The sequence below is a fragment of the Epithele typhae genome, assembly GCF_022376455.1.
Source record: "Epithele typhae strain CBS 203.58 chromosome Unknown BXZ73scaffold_50, whole genome shotgun sequence".
Classification (NCBI taxonomy): domain Eukaryota; kingdom Fungi; phylum Basidiomycota; class Agaricomycetes; order Polyporales; family Epitheliaceae; genus Epithele; species Epithele typhae.
Window position 1 is genome coordinate 139,739 of NW_025954241.1, and position 19,535 is coordinate 159,273.

Sequence of the window (19,535 nt, forward strand, 5' to 3'; positions counted from 1 at the left end):
GGGGGCGGGGGCAGCGGAGGGGATTAAATGCCTCCGGCGGCGGGCTCGGCCGCGCGACGAGGCATGGTATACCGTATGGGGACGCTAACGCTAACTAACACTGGCAACGGGTGACGACATGGCCGCGGCGGGGTGGGTGTGAGGGGCGAGGGGGCACCGGGGGAGCACGGCCAGGGTGGCGTGGGTGTGGCAGCGGCGATGGTGGTACTGGGAATAAGAAGACAGCGGAAACGTGTTCGCAGAGGAAGAAACGGGCACGGAAGGAGAGGCATGGAGAGCGCAGCAGCGCCATCGCGGAACGTCAAACCAATAGTGAGACAGGAGGAAGATAGCGACGGACGGATACGACGTGTAGGCGAGGGTGTGGGTGTGAGAAAGCGGGCGCGGACCATCGCGAAACAGAGGAAAACGATAAAACAGGGAGATCGTGAACGTGAACGTCGGGGAGGCGTGAACGAGGGTGGGCGTGACGAAGGCAAGGACGAGGAAGGACTATGTAGATAAATACATACGCACAGAACGAGCACGGCGGGCGCGGACGTTCAGTCGCGCGCGACCCAGTCCGTACTTCGCGAGACGAGCTCGATCGAGCTGTCGATCGTCCAGAACAGCCGCTCAATCGCGCTCCGCCCGCTCCAGCTCTTTTGATCGCGGAGCACTTTGGCCTAGAAGGGAGAGAAAGAGGAAAGGTCAGCCAAAGAGTAGGACCAAGGAACGCACGGAACCCGAAACAGACCTGCTGCGCCCCAAAGTTGCGCTGGTCGAGAGCGAAGTCTCGGCCTGTTCGTCGAGCGCCTCGGCGAGGATCTGCATGTCCTGCATGATGCTCTGGAGTGCGCGCACCGTGCTGAGCGTGAGCACCTCCTTCCGGTTCCGCCCCGAGCCCATCTGCCCGTCGCGCGTCGGCGGCGGCAGGCTCTGCGTCATGTTCTGGAGCACCGTGTGGAGGATCCGACGGGTCTCGGCCATGAGTTTCTGCGCCTGTGGGATGTTCCGCCGGGACACGAGTACGAGCATGCGAGTGATCATGTCCGACGCGAGGAGCTCCATCCGCCGGCGCACAATGACCGGGTCCGAGCCGTTCGGCGCCGGCGTGCGTGGGCGTGAACCGGTGTTGGGGAGGAGCGTGACGGTGAGCAGGACGGGGTGAGCGAGGCGGGAGACGTGCTTGGCAGCGTTGGGGTCGAAGAACGCGCCGTCGACCTCGAACACTGGGACTTCGTCGATCATCCGGTCCATCATGCCATCTGCGAGGTCAGGCAGGTCCCCGATCGAGAGCGCGTCGAGGCCCATGCGCTGGTTGAAGACGTCGGTCGCGTTCATCGCCCGTGGCGCATGCCCGTTGCCCATCGGCGACGTCGCGAGCGGGCTGAGCGCGGCAACGTCCGAGTTGTCGAGCTCGAGCTCGACGAGCATCTCCTTGCGCTCACCGTAGCGCAGCTCGCCGACCTCGACATCCACGTCGCGCCCGTCCGAGGAGAGGATGGCGAGCGGGCCACCCGAGATCTTGCGGATCCGGAACCGGTTTCCGTCGACGATTTTCAGGTGGAGCTTCATGCTCATGAGCCCGATCGACATCATCCCGCCAATGCAGCCTGCGAGGCAGTCCCGGAGATCGTACCAGTCCTTCACGAACGTGTACGTCCCGCTCGTGTGGTTCGAGATCAGCCAGAGCGAGGCTGGATCGTGGGAGCGCCCGTAGCCGAACGAGTGGATTGGCACGTTGGCAGCCTCCGCGCGGGCGAGGACGAGGTCCATTTGCGCTCGCCGAGTGGTCTCCGACGAGTCCGAGACGAGCACGAAACCCGTAACCGGGTTGCGCGACTTGCGTTGGAGTACGATGTCGAGACCTGCGGACAAGAACCCATCAGACAGGCGCCCGTTGCTAGCGACGGAAAAACTTACCGTTGTTGACAGCCGTGACGACGTCCGTCTTCTCTTCTTGCGAGCCGCGGACGAGGAACTCGTCGTCGAACTCATCCCTGCGGCCGATGTCCTCCATGAAGCGCTGGAGACGCTGCCGGCTCTGTGGCTTGCCAATGTTGAGGAACGGTGTGCGGCGCACGCGCCCGCCGACGCCAACCTCGAACGTCACGAGCGAGAGCCTGTCCTTGGGGCTCAGGGACGCGAGTATGAAGTCGAGGGAGGTCTTGATGACGCGGATCTTTAGCGCCGCCGTGCTCGGCGTTGAATATGGCCCGGGGACGGAGATAACGAGCACGAGGTCCGTCGGGGCGTGGGGGAGCGGCTGAAGCGAATTTGACGGGCCCGCGGACATGTGAGGCGCAACGAGCGATTGTGGGGTCCTGTACCGGCTCAGCTCGTCGTCCTCCTCGAGCGTGGACAGTTTCTGGTGAAGGCCCGCACGAGGACCGGCGGAACCGTACGACGTGTTAGACGACGTTGTCGATCGTGCTGAGCCAGCTAGCAGGCTATCGGCTGTACTGACCGTGGTGCCCGTGGTGCTGCCGCTGAGCATGCGCATCGCCTTCTGGTTGCCGCCGAACTCCTCACTGAGCATCCGAGCCGCCTTCGCGCTGCCGCCGAACTCCTCCAAGTCTGGCGAGCGTGCGTACTCGGGCTGCTGCTGCTGCACCGGCGCGTGTTGTTGCTGGTAGATCGCCACCAGAGCCTGGATGTGCGCCTTCCATGTCTCCAGCGACGACCGATCTTTGAAGATAAGGATGAACGAGTCCAGTCGCTCGTCTTCCATGTCGATCGTGAGGCTGAGTTCGCCTGTCACTGAGGTGTCCGTGACCTGTCGGATGTGACGGATGTAGATGCGCCCTTTCAACCGGAGGACACCACGTTGAGAGCTGCCGCCGTTGATGGACCCAGAGCCGGTGCCGTCGCCGAACGCGGACGCCGCGCTCGCCGACGACAGGAGGCGACCCAGCGAGCGCTTCTTCTCCTCGACGACACAGATGATCGCCTCCTTGAAGAGGTAGACGAAAAACTCGCGAACGAGCGCGTCTCGCCGGACAGAGAGCAGATCGTACATCTGCAGCGGCCCGAGCCCGGACAGCGGATGTCCCTTCCAGTCGATAATCCGGTTCCGCAGGTCCTCCGTGATCGCGCTGAACGGCGAGTCCTCGTCTTGAAGGATGATCTCGCGCTCCATGGACGATAAGAGCGGGTCGCGCGAGGTCGAGGGTGACATCTGATGTGACCGACCGGACTGCGACTGTTGATCCATAGGGATAGAGTTGGCGTGCGGTGACGTCGGGAAGTCGCCCGGTTGTGGCCCCGAATGCACTGAGTGATTGCTGCCGTCGCGGTATGCACCGCCGTTCTTCTGGGGCGGCGCGAACGTGTCTTGCTGGTGCATTACTGAGCCCGGGACGTGAGTGTTCGCACGCTTTCCTGGGAGCTCGACCACGACGAGGCACGTCAACGGTTGGTTCGCCTCCGGTGTTCGTGTGATCGTGGGGAACTCGGACTGCACATGAATAGAGGGCGCGACGACGTAGTGAGACTGGTCGTGCTGAGCCATCGATGCCTTGTGGTCGATCTGATCATCTTCCGTTGGATCGAAGGGCTTCTGTGGGGTGGCGCCGCGGTTGTAGGACCGGGCCGATTGGGGGGTGTCGCGACCGGGATAGACAGAAGGCTGGTTGGAGCTGCCCATGCCCGTGAGGGCGGCCAGCTCTGCAAAAGGTGAGAAGAGCCCCTCAAGCGACAGATTGCAAGTGACGCACTGTTGGATTTCCCTCCGTCCCCATCACCGACCTTCATTGGCCTTCTGCATACACCGCACACTCCAAGGTTGGACTTGCGGATCACACCCCCGCCGCGCTGGGGTCCGGGTGGAGGGCCATAGACCGCGGTAAAGCACGCCTGCGAGAGATCACGTTAGCGGGTGAGAACAGGTCATACGACATTGCCCGATAAGATTCAAGCTCGAAAGGGGCGCGGTCGCCACGGGTGCGTGAAAGGTGGGCAACAACGGGCGCAGCGGCAGAGAAACCGGCTTACGCCGAGGGATCAAGCGACGAGAACGATCCATAATGCGCAGGCTGAACGAGAGCCGTGAAAATAGACTAGCGCGTCGCGCGACCGCGGTTACCGGATAAGGAAGGTGAAGCGATGTTGGAGCAGCCTCGAGCGCGTGCGATGGGAATTCCGTTGGGCGTTGGGATGTGGGAGAGACGTCCTCAGCTCCGCAATGTTCGTGTTCGCCTAGCCGCAGTCGTGAAGCGGGCGCGAGAGCTGAAACACTCTCGCGACCACCACACGACGCAGACACGGGCATCAAAGCCGCATATACGGATGGTGGTAGCGCATAGAACGACGCCATCCGTGAGGATCAACCTCGGACAAGACGCAGCCATCCGCGAAATAGGAGAGGTCGCAGGCCCCAGATGTATACGTGGATGCTCGAGGCACATAGATGAAGTTCGAAGTCGCATGCGTGCGGCCCCGAAGCGCGCATATATGCAGACCCTGGCCGCATATAAGCCGTGAAAAATGTTGGAGGTAGCCGGCAACAACGCGGGGTTCCTCGTGATGCCTGGGGAATCACGGAAACTGTGCGACGCGGGGCCTTGAGACGCGATGGGGGTATATGCGCGTCGACATGGTGTGATGCGGAATAGAAGACAAGGGAGGGGCCCCCAACGCGCTTAGAGGGGCTGTAGAGAGCGTCCTCGGCCGCTCTGGGTCCAAGGAGCTGCGGGCGATACGGTCGCAACCCCAGGAGCGCGCGCGTGGGAAGGGTTGAGGGAGGACGCATTCGCGCACCGAGGATGAGGGCGGGGAGATCGCGGGGAGCCCGAGCGGGGAAGAAGGTGCAAAGGGGTGGAAGGCGGGGCGGAAGAGACTCACCTCGTGCAGAGCGTGTCCACATTCTGGGACGATGTGGGGCTTCTCTCCGGGTAGCCTGAAAGACGAGCTGAGGGGTTCGAGGCAGACGGGGCACTCGTCCTCCTCGTCGGGACTGGAGTGGCTGGAGACGACGGGGAGCGGGGCGGCGACCATGGAGGCGTAGGGGTGGAGAGACGCAGTGTCTGGGGTAGAGGTGTAGGAGGGGGGCTTGGCAGAAGAGTTGGCGGAGTAGGCGGAGTGGAGGGAGGCGGTGGAGGCGGCGCGACCGGGGGAGCGTTGGAAGACGGAGCGGACGGAGGCGGCGAAGGAGCCGGCCTTGTTGGTGGGGAGGGGAGACCTCGGGGAGAGGAGGGGGGGAGGGGGAGGGAGGTGATGGGGGTCTGGATGATGAAGCGGGGAGTGATGTCGGGCTGGGGTGGTATTCGAGGACTTCGTATTCCAGCCTGTCGAGAATTCCGACCTCATGCGAGCCGCGCGCACGGGGCGGCGGAAGGAGGACGAGAAAGGCGGACGAACAGGAGCGAGGGGCGATCCTGGTCGAGTTTGAGGGGCGCGGGACGAGTCGCGCGTCAGACGGCGCCCGCCAGCTGTAAATTATGGCCCTCGCCGATCGAGATCTGCCTTGTATCTCGCCATGTCTCCATCCTGCCCCCGCCCCGCCCTCCCGACTGCCCGCCCTTCTCTCGAGAAACGGGCCTCTCGAGCGAGCACAGAGCCAGCCAGGTGCAGAACATCCCCCACTCCCGGCCGCCTCCCCGGGAAATCGGCCTCCCCGGCCGGCCGGCCGCCGAAGGGTCCCGTGCGCACGTCTTCGTGAATTCCTGCTTCGCGCCGAACATCTTCCCTCGCCGCCGGCTGTACGACACCAACCGCAACATGCCGCCGCCGTGTCCGTGCAAAAAGCGACCGCATCTTGCGCGCGCAGCAGAGCCCATCGCGCTCGCCGCTGCTTCGATTCCGAGTCGGTCGATCGAGTGCCAAACGAACTGCCGCCCCCTCGCTGGCCGATCATCCTACACTCTCCAAATCCGATCTTTCCGCCCATGTCCTTCCAAGTCACGCCCACGCCTGACGTTTGTCTTGGTGGCGCGTGCAACGTTGACTGTCTGGACCGACCGACGCTCTACCTCTCACGCCTACGATCCAACTGAGTCCCCGACGCAACAGTTCCTACCGAGAATACACTCAGGGCGAGCACATGCGTCATATGTATCAGGAAGGCCACCTGCTGGGTCTCTGCCATCACGGACTCGCTAAGGCCCCATGGCCATTTTCTCTAGAAATCCTAAATCTCTGGCAGTCTGATCCCGAGCTCTCCCGACTCCAATCCAGCTCGCGACGGTCCAGCGGCACTCCCCGGCCGGCCCCCAAGCCTCCCCAGAGTCTCCCAGAGTCCAGAGGAGTCCAGCGACTCCTCCAGGCTCCCGCTTCGGCGGAGGGTGTGATCTGCCTATGCGTGTCAGATCAGACCTGACAATCTGACTGATCGCTCTCTCAGGCACGTCCTTCCCCATCTTATCATATGCTTTCTCCACCGACACAGGCTCGCGAGCAGCCCTGCCAGGAACCTCGCTCGTTCCCAGCATCACGCCCGCCGACGCAGCATGCACTCCGTCGGTATCAACGTGCGCGTCCAAACCGTGCTTCCCTGGTGCCACGCGTCCGCCCACGAAGACCGCGTAGCGCTCCAGAGCGGTCCGCCATCTGTGTACGAGTGATGCGTACATTGTCGCCGTCCCGGCAGTCGTCCCGGCTCATATCTTCCTCCGAGCTCCGCTGCCAGTCTTCGTGGCGCAAGTCAAAGCTACTCCCGCTACGCCGCCGTCAATGTCAATGTCGGTCTCACTTGGGCTCAAGGTCCATCTCAACCGCTGCGAGCGGTGCCGGGAGATCTGTCCAGGTATGTCCCGGCTTGAATGCGTCTCCCGCGAAGTGGCAACCTGTTTCCTTCCTGCGCATTACTTACTTGTGCGCGTGTGTTACGTTAGCGACCCAAGGTTTCATTCCGCAATCTAGCCTACCAGTACGGAGGTGCGTGAGAGCGTGCCTGGGGCACAAACGCGTCTCCGTCCGCCATACGGAGCACCTGCGACACACGTGAGTAACAGTGTATGTCAACCTAAATCCTGACGAACACCTGCTCTCCGACAAGTCATGCGATCGATCGCCTCCGCCATCCTGCGTCGCCCTGTTGCTCTGTTGTCAAGGTTTTTCTTGCTCGTGTACCCGAGCACCCCGCAAAGTGAAAAGCAACGTCCAAGAGCAGGATCGCGACCCAAGGCACCATCCGCGCGCTAGCCCGGGTACCTCCGCCTTGGCTCTTCCTCGCCGACCTTCCAGTCTTCTGGCACGAACCAGGAACTCCCGGCCCAGCAGCGCATTCGCCCCGGCGATCCAATCCTGCGCCACAGAACACACGGTTCGCGAAGGCCGACTTTGCACGCGAACCTCGAGCTCGAAGGCTCGCCTGCGAGTTAGCCACGCCGAACCTCCATCGATCGCCACCCTCGGGCCCGCTTGTCGCACGCCCCGCGTGCAGTCCCCCTGGCCCATCCGTCGCCACGGACTTCTGTGCAGAACGACTCGAAGCCCGTCGCGGGGCCGGCTGCGCGTGTTCGCCCTCGGGATGTCTCGCGTGCCATCCACGCTCGCCCCGGGGCGCGCGAAGCTTTCACAAGCGTCGGGTACACACATAAGTGTATGGCTTTCTTATCCCCGGTCCCGAGTGCATCCGAGCTCACCGACGCCCCGCGCAGACGTACATACTTGCACCGAATTGGCGTCCAAGGAGCCCGGGCGCCGCCGGGTCGATGCCGGGCCGCCATAGCCGCCCACGATGCCGCCGGTGCCGCCGGCATTCACTGGCTTCCCTTCCAAGTCCTCACACCCGCAGCACCCATGCGCCTCACGCCGGTCAAGAGTCGATTCCATTTTAATTTAATGCGCTGCGACACCCGCTCGCGACAGGTGAAACGTCCTTAGGGCCGACGCTCTTCGCCGCGCATCCATTCCAGTTCGCGCACCACCCCACTCCAACGAGCGGTATACGTCCGTCAAACCTCGCATCGGTGGCAGGAGGCATGTCTGAGGGATTATCACCGCCGATATTAATGTAGTACTGGTTCCGGCCATGTCGCCTCTTGAGTCTGGACCCTCCTTGCCACTCACCTAACATACACCGCGGACACAGACAGCGCCACGCCACCGTGCCTTTTGCAACGACTGGCGCGCTGCCATCCCGCTCACTGCTTCCCTCCGCCAAACCCCGTTGGCTCCCGGAAGCCGCGGTGTGTTCTTCGGGGAGCGCCATGCATCGTGGTGTCCGGAGTCCCCAGTGAAGACGGCCCTCCGATCGTGTGGTCTGTCTGTACACACGATTCGAACGAGGACACTCTGCTTCCATTGGGGAGACATACTCACCGGAGTGGCATGCGTGCATGTGCCTGTGCTCCGGGGCGGACGTTTGAACATCCAGATCCGTATTCCGAGATGTCTGCGAGATACGCTACTAGGTCCGTCACATGTAGTGCCATTTGATTAAAATCAAGTACACACCGTCGAGACGGTGTAAAAGCTGTATCATACAAGCTGGTGCTGCGCATTCAGTGCGCCACGAACATGAGTCCTCGAGCCTCGAGGCTGCCCTCTGAGCGCTTGCGCGCTGGGGCGACGTATAGATCTAGATTGCACGAGATCACATGACGTTATGAGATGAGTCAGAGTTCTCCTCACCCTACCCTAGTACGAGTTGTGAGTTCAATTCACACCATCTACCCAACCTTCGCTCTCACGATCTTTTCTACTTGTACTTTATGGAGAAGTAAAGGGACAAGATGCCGTCTAGGTATCTGCTCGTTAGAGCTTCCGGGATTTTGCCGGCAGTATGCCACCCCCGCAGGGGCCGTCAGAGTGCGCATGTACGGATCCGGTACGTGACTCACATATCTATGGATAATTATGTCCTTCTTTTGCCCCTTTTGGTCTGTCTCGTCCCCGTCATCGCCGAGACGAGGTGCAGAAATTCCCAGCGTCCACTTTGAGGCAAGATGCATAGCAAACTTCTTGCATCGCCGTCGCTTCACACGTCGAAGCTCTAGTCTCTTTCGCTCACTTATAAACATGCGACATTTCCGTCATTCTCCTCTACTTTCGCCACGACGAGTCGTCCACTCCTACCACCTCAGTTCAACATGTATGGCAGGTTCCCCACTCGCCCAGCCCACGGTCATTCAGAGACCCGGATTTTGCACATTCGTGAGGGAAAATGGCGTGAGCCTCGCATATTATTCAGTCGAAACGAATTAATACCAGCCTTAGGAAACGATGGAATATCACTTCGGCGAAGACTGGGGCATAGCCAAGCAAGAGGCTATTGGGCCATCGACAGCCTCTCTGAAAGAGGCGACGGGCCAATTTCCAGTGCCTAATTCAACTCATATTACGACCCCGCCGCCGACTGCGCCGTAAACCACATGTCCCGCCGCCACCCAGACAAAGATTCCCTATCTCACCCCCGCAACCTCCGGAGGAGGCGGTCGGCGTAGAGCGTGGCGACTCGAAGATGCGTCACCCGCCTCCGACGGTCGCGCGTATGGCCTCCCCCCGTGTCCTGCATCGTCATTTCGAACTCATACGCGACACGACAACTTTGCTTACTCTTACGACCTCTTCTGGGCTGCCTTCTCGTCACCCGATTTCGCGGAAGGTCCCTCCACACTACCGCCTGACGCACTGTACAGCTGCCTTCCAGTGCCACGAACAGACTGCCTCCCCGTCCCCTCAATCCCAGCTTTGGACGGGGCCTGATTGCAACTCCTCGGGTCAACAGGGCGCGTCGGCCAGATTCCATACGACTATGGTCATGTATCAGCGGCGAGGAGCCTGGGTGATTACGAGCGTTGGTGGGAGAGCAGCCATGGCACTACGATGATGATCGAGACTCTATCCGCGCGCGCTTCAATGGGACCTAGATATCCCTCTTCTGGGGCTCAGGACGATGTTCTCGACACATGACATTGGGAGTCGTCCCGAAGGACTATCGAATGGACGACTCCCGGAAGACGCTCCAAGTATGTCGCGACGACCAGCAATCCATGTGCTGTGATCCACAGGACACAATGCTTGTTCCTGATGGAGGCAGTAAGTCGTTTCTTCCTAACGGCTTATGAAGTACAATGGTCATGTATACGTTGAGGATTTCATGTCATGTTGTCTTGAACGTGCCGGGCTGTTGATCATGCAGAAATGTTGTGGGAAGTGCGCCCATAGCAGTGCTAAGCGCCTGTTACATCGACGATCCGAGTTTGCTCCGCGCCACCATCATCACTCGCGCTCTGCACTTTCCTACAGGGTCGTACTGGCGACCTGAGAAATACCGAGTCAAGTCCTGCCGGCCGCTTTGGCTCCATCGTCTCCTGAATTTCTGTAGCCAACTTACCGAAGCGCTCCCATCATGGGTCATCTCACCACAGTCGCGACGTCAGTCCCAGGCGCCTCACGCTTGTACCCCCACTGACCGATCCTTTCACAGATGGTGAGCAACCTCCTGGTGTGCTCGGTCGAGGCTAAGTCCGAGACGCAGTTCACTCAACCAGTGGGCTTTGGATTTCGAAGTATGCTTCTGGTCTTTGGCGCGTTGATTCGATGTGCTTAGAGGCGGCCAGGGCAACCTCCGGCGCATCTTGGAGAGTATCCGAATCGCGAAGGAACGAGGAGCGACCTTACGAGTCGGCCCAGAACTTGAGATCACGTATGTGTACAGCTTTTTATCCTTTATTTCCTAATATCGTGCAGTGGATATGGATGCATGGACCATTTCCTCGAAGGTAAGTTTGGACTGCATTTTCAGGGCCCGGAAGTACGCCGCTGACAACGATCTGTCTCCAGGAGATACAACCCTTCACTCTTGGGAAGTCCTCGCAGCAATCCTGAAATCCGAAGAGGCCCAGGATATCGTGTGTGACATTGGCATGTAAGTTCTCTCTCCCGTATCTGCATCTATGGCGCTGAACACCGGTATTCCCACAGGCCAGTGGTGCACAAGAACGTCATTTACAACTGCCGAATTATCATCCATAACTCGAAGATCCTGCTGATCCGCCCAAAGATGTGGATGGCGAACGATGGGAACTATCGCGAGCTTAGATGGTTCACCCCCTGGACGAAGCACAGGCAGGTTGAAGACCACTATCTTCCACGGATGATACACGGTATCACGGGCAGGTGAGCACCATAGACAAGTCTCATGAAACAGCACTGACAGCACTCTCTTACAGACTAAGGTGGCTTTCGGCGACGCCGTCGTGAGCACCGTCGACACCTGTATCGGTGTGGAGCTCTGTGAAGAGCTATTCACTCCCGCGAGGTGCGCATCGTCTTTGCTATACGATTCGCCAAGCTCAATATTCGCAGTCCCCATATCTTGATGGGCCTCGATGGCGTCGAGATCTTCACCAACTCCAGCGGCAGCCACCACGAGCTCCGCAAGCTCTACCGTCGCGTCGAGCTCATGAAAGAAGCAACCATGAAGGCAGCCCCTCTCCTTCTCCCCTCATCCCCTAACGGACTAAACCAGACTTCCTTACAGCTCGGCGGCATTTACCTCTATGCGAACCAACAGGGCTGCGACGGCGACCGGCTCTACTACGACGGCTGCGCGATGATCGTCGTCAACGGCCGCGTCGTCGCCCAGGGTTCCCAGTTCTCGCTCACCGACGTCGAGGTTGTGACCGCGACGGTCGACCTCGAGGACGTCCGCGCGCACCGCGCCACGAGCAGCCGGAGCAACCAGGCCGCCGCCGCGGAGCGCTACCACCGGGTCGAGGTCGACTTTGCGCTCTCGGGCGCACGGGAGGAGGGGGATGACGTCCGCGCGTTCGCCGAACTCGTCCCGAGCGCGGCGCCGGAGGTGCGGTACCACCGCCCGGAGGAGGAGATCGCGTGAGTGTGCGCGGGTGCAGGGGCGTCGGTGGACTGTGCTGATGGACGGCGGGCAGTCTTGGGCCGGCGTGCTGGCTGTGGGATTATCTCCGGCGGTCACGCACGCAGGGGTACTTTGTTCCGCTCAGCGGGGGGATCGACAGCTGCGCGACGTCGGTCATCGTGTACTCCATGGCGCGCTTGGTCGCGCAAGCTGCGTGCACTGGAGGTGCGTCTTATGATCTGCATTTCTCGCTTCACTGACGCTTTCTCAGACCAGCAAGTGATCTCGGATGCTCGCCGGATTGCTGGGGAGCCAGAGGATTCGGCGTACATCCCTGCAGACCCTCGCGAGTTCACGAACCGCATCTTCCACACGTGCTACATGGGCACCGAGAACTCTAGCCCCGAAACTCGCAAGCGCGCCAAAGACCTCGCAGAGGCCATCGGCAGGCACGTCCCGTCTAGCCCTGGCGTCCAGGCTCCAGATATCTGACCACATGCGCCGTTCCCGTCCGTAGCTACCACATCGACCTCAACATGGACACGCTCGTGACCGCGATCCGCGAGCTCTTCGCCTTCGTCACCGGGGTGAAGCCCCGCTTCCGCGTGCACGGCGGGACCGCGGCGGAGAACCTCGCGCTGCAGAACATCCAAGCGCGCCTGCGCATGGTCGTCGCGTACCTCTTCGCACAGCTCATGCCGTGGGTCCGCGGCCGGCAGGGCGGGCTGCTCGTCCTCGGGAGCGCCAACGTTGACGAGAGGTGCGTGCGTTCGTACACTCGCGCAGGGGGCAGTGGGGCGCTGACTGTGCCCGCAGCTTGCGCGGGTACTTCACCAAGTACGACTGCTCGTCGGGTGAGTGCGGCTGCTTTCGTGCGTCCGGTGCTCGACTGACCTGATGTGCAGCGGACGTGAACCCGATCGGCGCGATCAGTAAGACGGACCTCAAGAAGTTCATTGCGTACGCGCGGGACGCTTTCGAGCTGCCCGTTCTGAACGAGTGCGTTCGCTTGACGATTCCTTCTGCGTTTGTTGCCTAACTCCCTACATCTGCAGTTTCCTCGAGGCGGTCCCGACCGCCGAGCTCGAGCCTATCACCGAGACCTACGTGCAAGCCGACGAGGTGCCCCTCCCTCATCCTCGAGTCTCATCGCACTTAATCTCACCAGGTTTGCAGGCTGACATGGGCATGACTTACGACGAGCTCTCCGTCTTCGGCCGCCTGCGCAAAGTCGAGAAGGCCGGCCCGTGGAGCATGTTCACGAAGCTCATGCACGAGTGGGGTTCCTTCCTCTCCCCGCAGCAGGTACGTCTCGCCTCGTCGCCTCTTCCTGGTCCCCGCTGACGCTGAAACGACTCCACACACAGGTCGCGGAAAAGGTCAAGCTGTTTTTCTTCGAGTATGCGCGCAACCGGCACAAGATGACGACCCTTACGCCGTCCTACCACGCGGAGCAATACAGCCCAGACGACAACAGTGCGCTCCCTCTTCTAGTGGCGTTTTGGTTAGATGTGCTGATGCGGTCGTTCTGGGGACAGGGTTCGACCTCCGTCCGTTCTTGTACCCGTCCCGCTTCCCGTGGCAATTCAAGAAGATCGACGAGGCTGCGGCGCGTTGGCCAGATCGGTCGACGGTGTCTATCAAGCAAGCACAGGAGGCGCATGTTGTGCACTGATGTCTCTCGGGTGGCAGCAGGAAATATGACAGAAATGAGATAGAAATACAAGTGGGGTGTAGGTTACAGACTAACAGACAGACTACTTGACGAGAATCCTCCAATAGAACACAGTAAAACGCACGGATGGATGTACGACAAGGATGCAAGATAAATAGGGCGTACGTGGTCTATGTGCGAACGAGGAACCTGGAGAGGGCGCCCTGGATGACAATCTTCTTCATGATCGTCGGTTCTGGTGCTGCGTAGACATGAGTCTGGGTAAATGTAGGGCATTGGACACAGGACTCACGATCTTCGAGGTTCTCCTCCTTGACCTTCCTCTTCACGCTATCCATGACATCGCTCACAGCGGAGCGATCCAGGTCGTTCCTCGCCTTCATAAGCGCCTCCACGAACTGAATCGACGGCCCGTGCACCTTAGCGAATGACCAATAGGACAGGAAGACGAGACTCTTGGACGCTTCGAGCATCGCGAGCACTTGGTCGAGCACCTCCATCTGCGGCTCGAGCTCCTTCATCTTCTTGTAGGTGCCAAAGAACTTGTACGCGTCATCGATGTCCTGCCGCATCCGATCCGTCGCCGCCGGCATGTTCAACTTCGGGCCGTTAGCGAGCGAAGTGAGATAGGTGACGAGGTACGTGTCGAGGAGGTCCTCCACGAGCACTTCAAACAGGGACTCGTTCAAGTACGTCTGGTAGTCGGCCATGTAGTCTCGCATCGTCTCGATGATCTGCGCATGCGTGCCTTCATACCAGGCCGGAGTGAAGAGTGTCTTGACCGCCGGCTTGAGGTCATTGAAGATGATGTTGATCAGCGTCTGTGTGTATTTCTTCGCGACGTCCAGGTACCCGTCGAGCGCGTCGTTCAGCTTATCGTGGATTGTTGCCCGGTACTTGTCGGATACGAGAGGCTCGAGCCGCGCGGAGAGCGTTTCGGTGAAGTCCGCGGACTTGATTTGGTCGTTCGCCAGCGCGATGCAGTACTCGACGAGCCCACCGGGGACCTCCTCCGGCTTGTCCGCGTGCTTCTTGTACTCTGTGTCCACAAGCTTCACCCAGCGGTCCTGAACCGTGCGCATCACCCGGTTCACCTCCTCCACTGCCCGAGCGAGCACAAGACCTTGATTCGAGTCGAGCGCCAAGTCGATCTGTTGGTTGACCATGTCGAGGAAGATGACGGTGCCCGCGGTGGTGTAGAGCCCGTCGGGACTCAGCTCCGGTGGCTCCTCACGGGCGGTGAACGCGGCGACTTCGTCGCGCATGAGGTTCCCGGACCATTCGTCCAGCTTCCTGACAATGAGTTGAAGGTAGTCTTCGATGAGGGTCTGCTCCTTTCCTTCGAGGAGTGGGGGTTCAAGCCATTCAGAGGGTATGTTCAGCTCGCGCATGCTCTTCTTGTACTCCTTGACCCAAGCGTGCAGGGTGAGTAGGGCGCTGGCCTCCGGCTCCGACTTGACGAGTCGTGTGAGGGAGTTGTTGAGAGCTTTGTGATACTGCTTCACGAAGGTCGTCCAGACTTCGTACGAAGGGGGAAAACAGGGCACGACGTCGCTCTCGATGCGGATGAGGTCTTTGTAGATGAAGACGAGGTCCTCCAGGAATCCCGAGGGATTCCGGTCGTTCGCTTCATACACCTCGTCGAACTTCGCCTGTATGGAGTCCGAGATGCACTTCATGACTTTCGACCGATAGTGCTTGATGACACGGGCATTGGCTTGCATTGACCTGAACTTGGCCGCCGCATCAATCTTCGCCGCCTTCTTGACCAGCTTGATGGCGATGGCCTGAAAGCATTCACAGGTTGGCGACCATATCCGCTCCAAAAATCAAGCAAACGCACTTTTTCATCCTCACGAGCCTCCGACTCGACCACCTTCATGAGCTTCACGATGACCTCCGGGTTTCCTGCGCGCACGATAGGTAGAACGTTCTTGGCAAGGTCAAGGATATATTCTTCGAACATTTCGAGAAGAGCATTCAGTCGTTCGAACCAACGATTCAGAGTATTTCGAGTGTCGACGGATGATTTCTTCGCTTGGTGCATGGTCTGATTCCTGAACGCCTCAAGGCGGTTGAGTTGGAAGTGGATACGAAGGAGGTTTTCGGCAGGACCAAGGACGTCGTTGCGGTCTTCGAGGAGCATCTGCTCGAGCACGTCGATCTTCGAACTCATTTCGAGGAGATTGTGGACCGTCTCCTCCGTCTGCTCGAAGTTCCGGTGTACCATCGAGACCTGGTCCCCAAGTCTCAGCACGGATCGGTCTACGGGCGGGGAGATACGCACTCTGCTAATCTGGTCGAATGTCGACACGACATACGAGGGATCGCTGCACAACCTCTCTGCCGTTTCCATCTCATCCTTGATTGCTTGCACGTTACTCCGAGTCCCAAAGAGCTTCCGGAGTCCGTCGCGGGTGGCATCCAGTTGCTCTTTCACGCCGCCCCGAAGGCGTGCGTCGATAGAGGCTTTCTCTTTCTCGAGCTTTTTCCTGAAAGCAACGACCTTCGCGAGGTCGTCTGGTGACTGTAGATATTCGCCTACCGCCTGGGCGGCAGAGATCGTCGGGGCTGCCATAGTCGTGGCCATGGTGGAGACGGATGGGGAGGGTCGCGGAGATGGAGGAAATTCTTGCGAGGAATATGGGGTGCGGGTTTATGTGCAACGCAGAGACATCGCGCCTGCTCTATTGTTTCGAAGACCGGTATACGAGAGTCAAACGAGACGTACGTACGCTCTGGTCGGGAGGTAGGAGTGCAGTACCACAAGACAAGCCGGGGGCGGGTGAATGCGCTGGTCGGGGAGGTCGGGGGTGGTGGCAGGAAGCAAGCTGTGAGCACTTCCCGGCGTGCTCTGGTTACCGACCTCGGGGTTCTCGTCCCTGTCTCCTAGTTCGACAGCGCCTCCATCTACGCTTTCTACATAACCAGCATACTGTACCTGCACGTAGCTCAACCACACGTGTACTCCAAATTCTGGCTGTGTATCGTCTTTCACGGTATGTATGCGAGACTCATGGTCTGCCTAGCCTGGTGATTGCTCGTCTATACTTTGTTATACGCGCCCTTTGTAGCCAAAAGCAAGAGGGACGACCTGCCACACTTTGAATGTAAGTTTACCGCCCCGTCAGTCGCACACAAGCTAACATTAGCAACACTCGTATACTAGGTTCATTGCAGTCGGAACACCGATATGCTCTCGTGACTCGACTCGACTAACCTTGGCCGCTTCGTCTGTGAATAGCAGGGACTTCCCGTAATCTGGGTTCCCTGAGAACGACGTGTATGGAAGTAGCGAAGAGGCCAGATGTGTGTCTCTCTTATCACCCCAATGCTGAACTCCAAGGACAGTATCGCTCATATTGAGGCGGACCCACGGACTGTCGCTCCCAACACCACGGGCGACATACTGAAGCCTCGACTTGAAGACGTTTTCTCTCAGGACAGGCCCAAACCGCTTAGATCCAGTTTTCTGCGACTGTATGCATGCCTGTTTGTGGCTTACCTCTGTTCCGCTACCAATGGCTTCGACGCCAACACCTTCGGTTAGTATGTTAACGCGTAACCATTCTCTCGTTACTTACATAGACTCTGCAGGAGGCCTATCTGCCACAAAGACCTTCGTTTCGTACTTCGGGATCACTGCTGAAAATCAAGGCATTGTGGCTGCGCTTTACGTCGTTGGTAACGTCGCCGGGTGCCTCTTCGCCGGGCCTTGCGCAGACCGTTATGGCCGCCGCTTCGGGATGACCGTGGGGTCCCTCATTTGTGTCGTCGGGGCCGTGATGCAAACCACAGCGCGGAACCTCAGTACCCTCATGGGCGGCCGATTCATCTTGGGGCTTGGCGCTGCGGTCGTCCAAACCGCTGGACCCGCCTACGTCGTTGAAATGGCCTATCCCAAGTACCGCGGAGTGCTCACTGGAGCATATCAAACTTGCTTCTTCCTCGGAACCATCGTCTCCACCTGGCTGGAGTATGGACTCAACTTCGTGGAGAGTCAACCCCAGTGGACGTGGCGTCTCCCCCTGGCAGTGCAAGCTTTGCCTTCAGTGTTGGTGTTGATGTTCGTATGGTTCATACCCGAAACGCCCCGATGGTGAGACCGACGGTCCGGGTTAGATTGGTAGGCGCTGACTCCTCTACAGGCACATTGCTCATAGCAATATCGAAGAAGCGAGGAATGTCCTTATCAAGTACCATGGCGATGGCGACCCCAACTCCCCCATCGTGGCCCTAGAGCTCGAGGAGATGCTCGAAGTGATATCTGCTGAGGGGTCTGATAGGCGCTGGTGGGACTTCCGACGCCTCTTCGACTCGCGCTCTGCCCGATACCGCACCTTCCTCATTAGCTGCATGGCGTTCTTCGGGCAATGGGACCTTCCACCTACGAGCTATTATTTCCCTCTTATGGGTAAGTTCGCCTTTCGTTCTTACACCAGCATAACTGATGCCTTGCTACACACTCAGCCCAGACAGCGGGGATCACTAGCGAACGCACGCAGCTCCTTCTCAACGCTCTGCAAACACCCATCATGATGGCCGCCGCGCTGTTTGGCCTTCGCTGGGTGGACCGCCTCGGACGCCGCAAGCTTCTCATCGGATCGAGCACCGGCATGGCCCTCTCCGTGGCCGTGATCACCGCCTGCACCGCGCAGCAAGCAGGACGACCCGTTGTCGGCGGGGCAGGGATCGCCTTCGTCTACGTCTTCCTCGTCGTCTTCGCGTTCGCGTGGACACCTGCGCAGTCGCTCTACCCGACCGAGGTCCTCGCATTCAACACGCGCGCCAAGGGCCTCGCGTTCATGAACCTGCTTGTCAACGTTGCGAACGTATTCAACACATACGTCCCGCCCGTCGCGATCGCGCGTGCGAGCTGGCGGTTCTACATCTTCTATGTCTTATGGGACGCGCTGGGGGCGATCGTGATATACCTGACATTTGTAGAGACGAAGGGCCGAAATCTAGAGGAGATCGACGAGATATTTGAGGCCGAAAACCCAAAGGAAGCAAGCCTGCGGCGAGTATGTGCGCCTGCATCCAAGACGGTAGGAGGTGGGGGTGCATAGACGACGGAAGGTATATAGGGGTAGGTCTCAAAACACACGAGAGGTGACCAGTGTCTCTTGGATTCGGGGTAGCGGAAGTTCCAGTACTTGTATGCTATGGTGCAAGAGTTCGATTTAGACTAAAAACACAATTCATCACAGCAAGATGATACAGCCAGATTACGTTCAGCTTCTCGGACGATCAGAAAGTGCTGCCCTCTGGGGGCTGGGGAAGCTTGCGATTGTTGAACGAAGCCATCTCCCTGGATACCGGAACACATAAACACACCGCAATCTCAAAATAGAAGTCGCAGGACGTACTTTCTAATCTCAACCAGTAAAGTCTCCAAGCTATAGTTTCGGTGCCAATGCGCGAGGACGGGCAGCTTGGAAGGGTCAACCTTACCGTCCGTTTGGCTCACGAACGGGAGATTGACACGGGAAATGAACTGGATGATGGGAGGTTGGTCGGGGTAGCTGTCGCCGCAAGTGATCTTAAGACTGTAGATGCGGTTCTCATGCACAGTCTAGCGGCACGGACGGCATGCGAACGAGAGGCGCAGAGTCAGTCACGATAACATCGATCGCAGGAGCAGAGGCGGGAGAAAGGGTGCGCACATGTCCTGGCCCGATAATCGTGCCGTTCCAATGGCTCATCATAATATCGTCCCCGTCCTCGAGACCATAGGAGCAGGAGCCATCGCCGATGCCCTTTTCGCCTTTCTCGAGCTCCTCGAGCAGACGGAAATTGCGGGGAACTGCAATCCATGTCAGTCCCGCGCGCACAGACACGCCGCGGTGGGAACTTACCCTTGGCCATCGTGATGGGGAGAGAGGGAGAGGTGTATGTGGCTCGCGGTGAGGCAGCGAACGCGTGGTGGGAGAACCAAATCGAGGGTATCTCCGGGAACGCACGGGCCGTCATCGCCTTGTGCGCAATGCCCAAGCGACCGTCCCGCGCTTACATACATACCCGCAGTCGACTAGCCTGCCTTGGTCCTCTACCTCCCCCTCTCCGGAGCCTGTCTCCTACATCCTCCCCCTTCTCCGACGCATACACCCACAC

At 59.4% G+C, this 19,535-nt stretch overlaps 5 protein-coding genes across 5 annotated transcripts; 2 read left to right on the forward strand and 3 right to left on the reverse strand.

Annotated features, from left to right (window-relative positions):
• Positions 1-542: 542 nt before the first annotated feature.
• Positions 543-4,977, reverse strand: BXZ73DRAFT_91732 (Pleckstrin homology domain-containing protein; the record flags this gene model as incomplete). Its single annotated transcript, XM_048026089.1, has 5 exons — positions 543-665; positions 733-1,850; positions 1,906-3,648; positions 3,699-3,837; positions 4,825-4,977. The coding sequence occupies 5 exons, from the start codon at positions 4,975-4,977 to the stop codon at positions 543-545; spliced, it is 3,276 nt and encodes a 1,091-aa protein (XP_047874850.1).
• A 5,299-nt stretch (positions 4,978-10,276) lies between these two features.
• Positions 10,277-13,421, forward strand: BXZ73DRAFT_51687 (glutamine-dependent NAD(+) synthetase with GAT domain-containing protein; the record flags this gene model as incomplete). Its single annotated transcript, XM_048020680.1, has 17 exons — positions 10,277-10,302; positions 10,406-10,436; positions 10,488-10,573; positions 10,618-10,649; positions 10,711-10,795; positions 10,852-11,046; positions 11,087-11,188; positions 11,236-11,763; positions 11,820-11,971; positions 12,018-12,204; positions 12,264-12,506; positions 12,563-12,600; positions 12,652-12,745; positions 12,802-12,868; positions 12,923-13,051; positions 13,114-13,222; positions 13,285-13,421. The coding sequence occupies 17 exons, from the start codon at positions 10,277-10,279 to the stop codon at positions 13,419-13,421; spliced, it is 2,241 nt and encodes a 746-aa protein (XP_047874851.1).
• A 170-nt stretch (positions 13,422-13,591) lies between these two features.
• On the reverse strand, positions 13,592-15,999 carry BXZ73DRAFT_51639 (exocyst complex component sec6; the record flags this gene model as incomplete). The annotated part of the gene is made up of 4 exons (XM_048020673.1): positions 13,592-13,662; positions 13,714-15,208; positions 15,265-15,657; positions 15,709-15,999. 4 exons carry the CDS (start codon positions 15,997-15,999, stop codon positions 13,592-13,594), a joined length of 2,250 nt encoding a protein of 749 aa, XP_047874852.1.
• A 753-nt stretch (positions 16,000-16,752) lies between these two features.
• Positions 16,753-18,613, forward strand: BXZ73DRAFT_104330 (general substrate transporter; the record flags this gene model as incomplete). Its single annotated transcript, XM_048015847.1, has 5 exons — positions 16,753-16,966; positions 17,019-17,520; positions 17,570-17,835; positions 17,892-18,445; positions 18,563-18,613. 5 exons carry the CDS (start codon positions 16,753-16,755, stop codon positions 18,611-18,613), a joined length of 1,587 nt encoding a protein of 528 aa, XP_047874853.1.
• A 58-nt stretch (positions 18,614-18,671) lies between these two features.
• On the reverse strand, positions 18,672-19,289 carry BXZ73DRAFT_104331 (UBC-like protein; the record flags this gene model as incomplete). The annotated part of the gene is made up of 4 exons (XM_048015848.1): positions 18,672-18,732; positions 18,791-18,996; positions 19,088-19,227; positions 19,280-19,289. 4 exons carry the CDS (start codon positions 19,287-19,289, stop codon positions 18,672-18,674), a joined length of 417 nt encoding a protein of 138 aa, XP_047874854.1.
• Positions 19,290-19,535: the final 246 nt, after the last annotated feature.